Source organism: Choloepus didactylus, chromosome 22 (assembly GCF_015220235.1).
Source record: "Choloepus didactylus isolate mChoDid1 chromosome 22, mChoDid1.pri, whole genome shotgun sequence".
NCBI classification, from domain to species: domain Eukaryota; kingdom Metazoa; phylum Chordata; class Mammalia; order Pilosa; family Megalonychidae; genus Choloepus; species Choloepus didactylus.
Genome location: NC_051328.1, coordinates 21,860,748 through 21,870,299, shown reverse-complemented (window position 1 = coordinate 21,870,299; position 9,552 = coordinate 21,860,748). Strand labels below are relative to the sequence as shown.

The window sequence follows — 9,552 nt, the reverse complement described above, 5'->3', positions numbered from 1 at the left end:
GGAGGGGAACACCTACACTGAGGGAGGCAGCCACCCACCACCACCTACAGCCAACTGCCCGGCTCTGGGCTTGGGACTCCAGCTGCCCCTTCCCCACCAGGCTGGGCTGAGGGACCACACAGTGGTGTTCCTCTCTCATTCCACTCTTGTCCCCAGCCCCAAGGATGTCCAGGGTCAGGTGGGTCTTCCTGTAGGGTGTAGCAGGCGGCAACCCCAGGGAGACCCTCCATGGACTAGGAGTGAGCCTCGGTGACACATCTTCCCAGGAACAACTTTTCTTCCCCTTTCCAGGCGTAGCTGAGGCCAGTGTGGCATGATGGTGACATCTAGAGGCGGCCTCCAGCCTTGAGTTATAACCATTCAGGTTCAAGGACACCCTTTGCTAGAGACTCCACCACTTCTACAGAACCCCAACGCAAAGGGCCTGGACTACAAGTGACAGGCCAGGGCTCCCCACTTGTGTTCCCAGCATGCCGTCTCCAGGATTTAGTGATCAGGCTACCAGGAAAAGCTCAGAAGAGGACCAGCTCCTCATCTCTCCTTCCAAAGCCCAGTGCAGGGTCAGCAAAGCCCTTGGGACCCCACATGAACCCATGGAGTAGTCTCCCCTCCCACAAGGTAAGAAACAAGCTCCGACAATGTTCCTTGTTCCCTACTCACTGCTTTGTTCTGTTCTGGCAGCTTGGCTACCTCCTCACCTCCACCTCGCCATCCAGACCCTTCCTATGTCTAACCCCTAGTGAGAATACATCCAGCTCTCAACTTCCCTGTGACTATCCTTTGTTAGCTAACTTCACTTCCATCCATCCACCCCCACGATCTTTCCTGGCTCTGGGCACTCCTCACCCCCTCTCCTTACCTCCCCTCCCTTCCGCGTCCCACTCACTGTTTTCTTCGCACTCCTCTGACCTCCCTCTTTGCTGGCTCGTCTTTAATTGTAGGCATTTGTTTTAGTTTCCTGGCTGCTAAAATAAATACCATGCAATGTGTTGGCTTAATAACAGGGATTTTTTGGTTCGTGGTTTCAGAGGCTGGAAGGTTTGCTCTCCCCCGAGTTGGTATCTTCTGGATGACCGGCAATCTTTAGGGTTTCTTGGCTGTTCCATCACATGGCAATGCACATGGCAGCATCTTCACCTTTCTCTTTTGGGTTCAGTTGACTTCCAGCTTCTGGCTTCTTCCTGTGGCTTCTTTTTCTGGTTCCAATTTCCTTTGCTTATAAGGATGTCAGCCATATTGGGTGAAGACCCACCCTCATTCAGTTTGGGCACTCCTTAACTAATAACATCTTCAAAGGTCCTCTTTACAAATGGGTTCACAGCCATGGGACCAGGGTTTGGGACTTGAACATGCCCTTTTTGGGGGGCATGATTCAATCCCCAACAGCATCCATCCATCCATCCGTCCTCCCATCCTTCCCCATTCATTCTCCCATGAGGCCGTGCAGGGAGCCAGGCCTGAGGCTACAGGATTGGATGAGCCTTCCAGGAACTGCTATCTAGTGGGATGTGACAAACAAAGATAAAGACCCAACAGTGCCTGATAGCAACACAGCAGGCAAAGTGAAGGGCTTGAGGCAGGACTTCCTGTACTGTCCCCCACCCTATCTCCATGCTGATGAAGAGCAAGCCATGCCCACAGCCCTTTTTGAGGCCACTGCCTGGCCTGGTTCACTTCCTGGGGTTGACACAAGAAGCTCTATCCCTGGAAGTCACCTGAAGAGCTTCTCCTTGTTCACCCGGCCACATTTGCCCAGTTCCCCCTCAGCCTTCACTTCAAATCTCGCCCCTCCCTCCACAGCACCCAGGAGCACTGTCCCCACACTGGTTGAACTGAACCTGCTCCTCTGCTTCACTCCACTTGCTTCTTCCCCTGTACTGGCTTCTCCTTGTTCCCATTGTGCCCAGTGTCTTGGGCCTCTCAGCCCCCAGCTGGATGGAGCTACCCCCAAAAAGCACCACATGCCTGGCCCTGGGGAATGCAAGGCTTGTGCAGGGTGGCATGGACAGAGCAGCCAGTGGAGGCTTTCCATGTTAATGACTTAATATTTTTACTTGCTTTTTAAGAATGTAAGTAGTCCTTATAACTGAAATAAATCACTCCTGATGGGAGTGAGATACAGCATCAGTTAATGGGAGTGGCATGGTGTGGAAGCCTGTGTCATTAGCAGCCACCAAAAATTTGCAGAGCACCAAACCTCTCTACTGAGTGGACGCTTGAAGAGGCTAAAATCCTCTGTGGCCAGATAAAGGTGGTAAAACAGATGTGGGTCTAATCTAATCTTAGGTTTACCCTAAGGCCTAAAAAAATATTCAAACCAAGAGAAACCAAATTTCATTTTACCTCTTTTATTTACAAGTTTAATTTAAATATCTCTAATGGTTAGAAAATCAGTGTCAAATATGAACATTGATACACAGCTTAAAATACAAATGTCAGTAATTATTAAAGAGTATGTTTAACAATTTTTCCAAGTAGATGCTTGTTAAGAAACATTTTCCAAGACATACGTAAAAGGTTGGTGCCTGAGGTGTAAGGAACAGAGCTTCAGCCCACTCAGGACATGTTTATAGTGGTCAACACGTGTTTTCCACTCAGGTGACAAACACAGCAGCTCGTGCCACAAGTGGTACTATCAGTCTTTATACTCCAGATCCAGGGCTACACCAGGGATTCTTCTACCATGAGAAAGAGCTACATTCAGAGACCAATGAACCACTTCAAGATGAAACTAGGATGGCTTAGTTCCACGCCACTCCAATTTAATCTGAAGTTAAGGTGTCCCAAAAGCTGTCAGATAGACTACCAAGGGCTGACAGACTCATTCTGAACACATTTTTTTGTTCAATACAATGAATTACACTGATCTCTAACTAACTCAAGTTGGAGTTGCTTATATTTCACTAAATTGTGTCTAAACAAAACTTTACCCAGTGTGCCCAATAACAGAGAAGGTCTTTTAGGCCTACTGCATTTCTGGAAAAAATGTTTATATATTAACGTACCTCAAAGTTTACATTTTCATTATAATAAATTAGCTTTAATGTTACAAATAACATCTCAGAAAGCTGAATCTAAAGCACTTGATCTAGCACATTAATTTGAATTTAGAATACCATCTTCTCTATCCATTTTGACTAATCCCCAGAATCAATAGAGCTGTATTATTTATATATAAAACAATACTAAAATTATGCCAATATCACCAAAGTTTCCTACCTAAAATGATATAAATGTGCAATTTTAAGCAATGAAGCATTATTTTATTCAAAAGTTACATCCAAAATTTTAAACTTTCAATCTCATTTTGGCTCACTTAAAAAGTCATAATATTGAAATCTCTACATAAAAGGAATAATAAATGCTTTGGAAGATGTGACTAGTGCAACTAACCCCCTTAGACACTCTCAAATCCCAGTGTCCTCAAGCTGTAGCCCATGTGCCTGGTCTGGCCAACGACAGCAGAATTGTGGTCAGGGAGACATACATGCTGGGGTTTAACCAAAAGGAGGTGCTCCTGGGACCATTCATAGAGAGAGGGCTGACAGAGTTCACAGTGGATAAAGGCAGATAATAAAACAGTCTTTTCTTCTTTCACTGTATCAACTAGAACACAGGGAAATCTATTAAGCTGAGAAATAACACAGACACAGTTAGACAAACAGGTGTCCCACAAATACTGAACCAAATACTTTTATGACCCATGCTAAGCTCAAAAAGTAAGATTTAGACACTCAGGAATCCCAGTAAAGTTTACAAATATACTCCAGGTTTTAACTGGTATGAAGAAAAAAAGGACATTAAACAAGTGGAGATCCTCAATTCCAGCAAAAAGCCTTCATGCTGGCAGAATGGAAGCGATTCACATTTTATTTTTGAGTTAAGATCAAGGAGATCAGAAGGAATACTAATGATTTCAGAATAAAAGATCAAAGATTTAAGCACCGAAAAGAGAATTTACCTGAAGTCTTATCACTAATAAGCTGCATTGGAAAATGCACAGGGAAACATCTCCAACCTGGAAGTATCCCAACAATTGCCTGAATGTCGGATGGTACATCGACAGAAATGAGGAAGCCACCCTAACTATTTGGTTTGCTTTTCAGTGGATGGTGTGAGGGGGTGAGATGAGGAGAGGGATCAGTTAACTACACTGGATCAGTTCAACTACACTGGAGAATACTGCCTAATTTTGTGCAGAAAAATAAAACTGCCAGTTTTGAGGGATGTTTGTGTTTCCATTTAAGGACACATTTCCTCCTGCTGAAATGCCACAGCAAGTCATAAGATAAAATTCATCCCCCAAAAAAGCATCTACATGGTTTTTCAGGAGACTGGAAAGACTGTGCAGCCCACGGAAACCATTTCCGTCTGTTTTATTTTTTGCCCTAATTACTGTACTAAATATGGTCTAATTCCTGGGAGAGTAGCAATGGCGATTTATCCCCACAGTCGCGGGGCAAGTGTTCAATCTGGGTAGTCTCATTCCTCCCTTGTCCCTACTGCCTCTATGGATGCAAGAAAGAGAGCCTCAGTTAAGGACTGCTCTCTTCAAGCCCTTTTAAGTTCTCACCTTTCCAAATTCAGGTTGAACCTGAAGTCCACAATCCACTGAATAAGTCTGTCCTGCCTAAATGTCTGTCAGCTACCACATGTGAGCACATTTTCTCCTACCCCACAACCACATGAAAAGGGAACACATGATTCTTGCAAGACAGTATTGTGTGGTCAGCAGCAGCAGCAAGGTGGGAGTCGCGGTGGCGGTAAGCATAGCCAGAGGTAGGAAGGTTGCGTTAGGTGGAATTAACAGGCAGAATGTTTTAGAGATATACTCAGAAAGGCTAAATGCTAAGAATAAACCTCCAGAGTTAAGCCAAGCCGGAGAGGAAATTTTACTTATGTAGTCAGGGTCAGGAAGTAAGGTTGACACCCACTCAACCACAGCTGAAAGCCAACACAAATCATTCCAAGCATGTTTACAGCAGGCAACAGGCCTGTTTGAAAGTTTCAGGATTCAGTTTCAAAATAAAATACAACAGAACTAGAATGCAGCATTACAAAATGTTTTTATACAGGTAATCACAAAAAAGTGTAATTATTGCATAGGAAAGTATCCTATAGTATCCTTTGTAAACCTAGGCCTTAGCAATTAAAAACTAACAGCCTAGAAGTGAAGTCCATGATTGTTGAGTTCAGAATTGTCCAGTTTGCAGATTCTGCAGCAAGCCCTCAGAAGGTCTTGAAGTTCTTTAGTCTTAGAATCATGATTAAATTTACCCTTTAAAGGCTCAGACTGACAGTTGAACAGTGTCTTTGTAAAAGGACTTGGGCTACATGACCCCAGGCGAATTCTACGGTCTCTATGCTCTGCCCTCTCCACACAGAGTTGACCAAAATAAGGATATGAAATCATTGCTGCTGCTTTTAAACCCAGGTTCAGCGTTTTTCTCATGTTAGCCTAATATTTGGCAAGCTATATCCATCTGCCCTTTTAACAGTAAGGTATGAATAGTCAGCTTAAGAGTAAGTGAAAATGTTTTAGAAGAGCATTTAAGTGAACCTTGGCGACAGGATGGGAGATTAATCCCTCTTGTGATAGGCATCAATTGAGTCTGAGTTAAAATACACCACAGTGACTGTGATGTCATCCCTGTACATCCTTGCCAAGTCCTCCGGCAACGTCAACATTGCTGTCAGCCGCTCAGGTTCCATTTCCCCATACTCATTGCTCCCAATGGCATGTCTGATCAGATGCGTGGCCACGTTTTGGTCCACAGCATGGAGCCCCTTGGCTTTCCTCTGCAGCAGCAGGCTCTGCATGAGCCCCAGGTTGGCAGGTCTCTGGGCCAGGTCTGGCTTGTGCCTACCTGCCTCGGCCCGGTGTTCCACCACCAGCCTCACCACGTCCTCATTGCACAGCACATCCCATAGGCCATCTGAGGCCAGCACCAGGAACTTATCCTGGGGCCTCAGCTTGTGGTATGTGACCTCAGGCTCGGCAGTGAGGTAGGGTGGAGTGTAGTAGTTGGGAGGCGTGAACTGGTAAATGTTGAGGGCCTCAGTGTCGAAGCCCCGCTTCAGGACGCTGCGCTGCAGCTCTTTACTCCACTTCAGCTGGACGTCCCCAAAGGCTCTGCAGGGCATGAGGACACCCAACAGTCTGCCGTCCATGATGATGGTCCTGTCCTCTGACTCCGGGTGCTCCCTCTTTAGCCGTGACAGCTCGGCCTGGTTCCAGGCATTATGGTCACGGGTGAGAGGCAGACAAGACCACATACCATTGTCCTCTTGGACACCAAGGATGGCCCGGCAGTCACCAGCATTTGCCACATGCAAGTGAAGGCCATCAACATGGGCCAGGCAAGCTGTTGCCCCAGAGAAAGCAACCTGGAGTGAAAGGTTCCTTGTCACCTCATCTTCTAGGGCGGCCTGGATTTCAAGTGAGATGTCAGAATCCAGTCTCTGGAAGGAGTATGTTAATGCTTCCTTGATACTCAGTCCCATATCCATGTGCAGATCAAGGAGCTCCTGCCAGTAGACACGGAGGTGGTCAAGGTGCACTGATGTGACATCCTTGTAGACACTATCTCCTGGGTGCTTGTGCCACTGCAGAATGGGCAGCAGGGGCTTCATGCTTTCCATTGCTCCCTCCATCCGCTCCAGGGTCTGGTGGGACATCAGTGACACTGCCACATAGTAGAAGAGCCTCTTGCTCACTGCCTGTGCACATGCATGGCCATTGTGCCCATCGAAGACGCCAAACATTAGCCCACTGGTCTGTAGGCAGGAAGCTACACCATGCCGGTCCTCCATCGGGGCGTTTGCAGCCAGCTGGTTGCTCTCAACCCGTAACACAGAATTTGGGACTCTGCTGTCGAGGTCAAGAATATTGTGGGCTGACTCTCTGGCTCTCAGAACTTCATTCACCTGCGCAGGGCTGAGCTGCATGTGGAAATCATCTTCTTCTGTTGATGTGTGTCTGTGAGCTTTCTGCAGCGCCAAACTGCCACGTGAGAAACTGTTTTTCAGGGTGGCTGGCACCCTCAAAGGCCTCCATTTTGATTTATTCCTATTTGAAACAAACCTTGAGTATAAACGTCTGCTTTCTTGTACGGCAATGCTGTTCCTTACCGAATTTAGGATCCAGTAGGACACTGTACTTGACATTCTGAAACTATGCCAGCAAATGTGCTCCTTCAGCAAAAGATTTTTTAACCTGAAAATTAAAGAATTAAGAAAATTTCTAATTTAATTTATTAAAAATACTTAATTTGCTAATATCCTCAACAAAAGTGATCTATGTAAACTAAAAGACTCAACTAAACTCAAAATAAACCTCCCTACCCCTATCCCCCACTATAACACATAAACGCATTCAAGACAATTTGAAAAACAAGGTTATATATGTTCTCTGCTCTAACAGAGCCACTGAGGGCTTCCCCACAGAGTTCACTCCTTCCTCTCAGCTGACCCAATGGCCCCCCTTTTCCTCTCCTTCCCAAATCCTTTCCCTTGCTGGAGCCTAGTGTCTAGCTCCCATGCTTGTACTTTTCCCAGCAGATTATAAGTGTCTATTTAAATATTTGGTTCCCCACTAATCTAGAACTCAGGAACCTGGCACACAGTAAGTCCCCAAATATTGGCTAAAGTTGCATTTTCAGAGGCCCAAAAATACTACACTAGGTGTGACACTAGCTGTACAGCAATAAACACTCTGCTTCACTTGTCCAAGCTCCAGCTGTCCATTGGTGGGATGGGAACAATACTAGTCTCATAACTGTGAGGATTTAGTGAAATATGACCCTTCTGCTTAAAAAAAAAGACAGCTATTATTTTTAACTTTAGGTATATACTCCTCCAGTCATTCTATACATATTTTTATACTGTTTTAATCACAACTATATATCCAGCTTTCCTGTTAAGTGCATTTTTCCATATTACAATTAATGAGATGTGTATTATCCCCTTTCAGTAGAAACACCACAATTTACTTAATTATCTCTATTCTTGAGTATTCAGAGGTCGTTTCCATCGGCTAGCTATTTATAAAACACCAAACTGTATGCAGAAACCTTTTCTCTACTCAGGTTTTATCTTATTATGTCCCAAAGGAGGAATCAGTAGTAGGTCAGACAATGTAGACACAAATCGCTAAACTGATTTCCAAAAGGTTCACATCGCCTCCACAAGGTCTTTGAGGGAACCTGTTTCCCAGCACCTTCAGCAGTCTCTGGTGTTATTTCCTCTTTGAAAAAAAGCTGCCCTATTACAATCAGCTTTTCTCGGGTGGCCCCGGGTTTCGTTTACGAGTCCTGCCCTCTCCAGGTTTGTCTGTTGGGGTCTCCCCGCCCTCGGCTCACCCCGCTGGACCTGGGGCAGGGGCGGGTGGTAGGAGAGCGCGAAGGACGCCTGGCCCTTCCGGACCCCGAGCAATGTCAGCCGCAAGGTCGTCCGCCGCCGCCCGGACACACACAATCTCGCGTCTTTAAGACACCAACAGGTTCCAAGTTCCAGTCTCTGACTACAGCCTAAGAGATAACAAATAGCGCGGGCTCCGTAGTCCACCAGGCCGGGTCCCTCTCAAACTCCCGCGCGGCCGCGTCCCAGCTGGGTGCTCCCTGCCGCCCGGCCTCCCCGCCGTCAAGGAGGAGACCCAGTCGGGGCGCCCAGCCCAGGGGGGTGCTTGAGGGCTCCAGCAGCTCGGGCGGGCAGCCGCTAAGCAGCCGAGGGCTCTCGGCGAGTCCGCGGCCACGTGGCGCGTGCGCGAGAGCGAGGCGACCGTGGTCAAAAGCCTAGCCCGTCCCTCCCGGCCTCGGTCCGCACCTTGCCTCGCCCCGCCTCGCCTCACCTCACCGCCACTCTCCGCCCCATGCCCTGAGCCGGTGCCTTGGCCGGGGGAGGGCAACGCGCGGGCGAGGCCCGGCCGGGGGAAGCGTCCGGATCCCGCGCCCGTTCCCTTCCCTCCCTCGGACTCTCGCCTTCCTCTCACCAGCTTGCGCCTCGGCAGTCGGGTTAGGCCGGTCAGCTCCGCGCGGGCGTACACCTGCTGCCGCCGCCGCCACCCAACTTAACCTCCTCCAAGCCGCCCCTCAGGGCGACCCCTCGAGAAGAAGCGTCCTCTCGCCAGCCCTGATTGGTCTATCTGCGGAGGCAGGTTCTTGACGAACGGTGGTTCTGACCAATGGCTGAGGAGGACGGGAGGGCAGGCAAGGGGGCCGGCCCGTAGTGAGCCAGGCCCCGCCCTTTGACTCTGACGACGGATAGGGTGAGGGCCGGGCTACCGGATCAGGCAATCGCGTGGCTGAGCGCCCCCACCATGTGACCCACCGCTCTCCACTCCCCGCACACCCCGATCCAAGCTGCCTCTCCAGTTGTTCTAATACCCCTCTCCCCCGGCCTTCTCGCTCGGCCCCACGGCTTGCTCTCCACTTCTCTGCTAAGTAATTCAGACCCCTTTCCTAAGGGCCATATATTTATATTCAACCATCTGGACAATTCCCTCCTCTGGCCCCATGGGTGCCTCAAGCAAAACTTGTTCCCAACTCATCTTCC

General features: G+C 48.1%; 1 protein-coding gene across 2 annotated transcripts; it reads right to left on the bottom strand.

Moving 5' to 3' along the window:
* Window positions 1-5,047: 5,047 nt before the first annotated feature.
* Window positions 5,048-9,136, bottom strand: PDP2 (pyruvate dehyrogenase phosphatase catalytic subunit 2). Of its 2 annotated transcripts, none has more exons than XM_037816423.1 (2): window positions 8,990-9,136; window positions 5,048-7,216 (listed from the first exon to the last, which is right to left on the bottom strand). In XM_037816423.1, exon 2 carries the CDS (start codon window positions 7,165-7,167, stop codon window positions 5,581-5,583), a length of 1,587 nt encoding a protein of 528 aa, XP_037672351.1. In that variant the 5' UTR covers window positions 7,168-7,216; window positions 8,990-9,136; the 3' UTR covers window positions 5,048-5,580. The 2 variants fall into 2 exon arrangements, with proteins under 2 accessions (XP_037672351.1, XP_037672352.1); XM_037816424.1 differs by lacking the exon at window positions 8,990-9,136 and adding an exon at window positions 8,099-8,162.
* Between the last annotated feature and the right edge of the window lie 416 nt (window positions 9,137-9,552).

What these genes read in the sequence shown, in the direction of transcription:
- PDP2 (XM_037816423.1), bottom strand. Translation starts at nt 7,167, where the DNA reads ATGTCAAGTACAGTGTCCTACTGGATCCTAAATTCGGTAAGGAACAGC.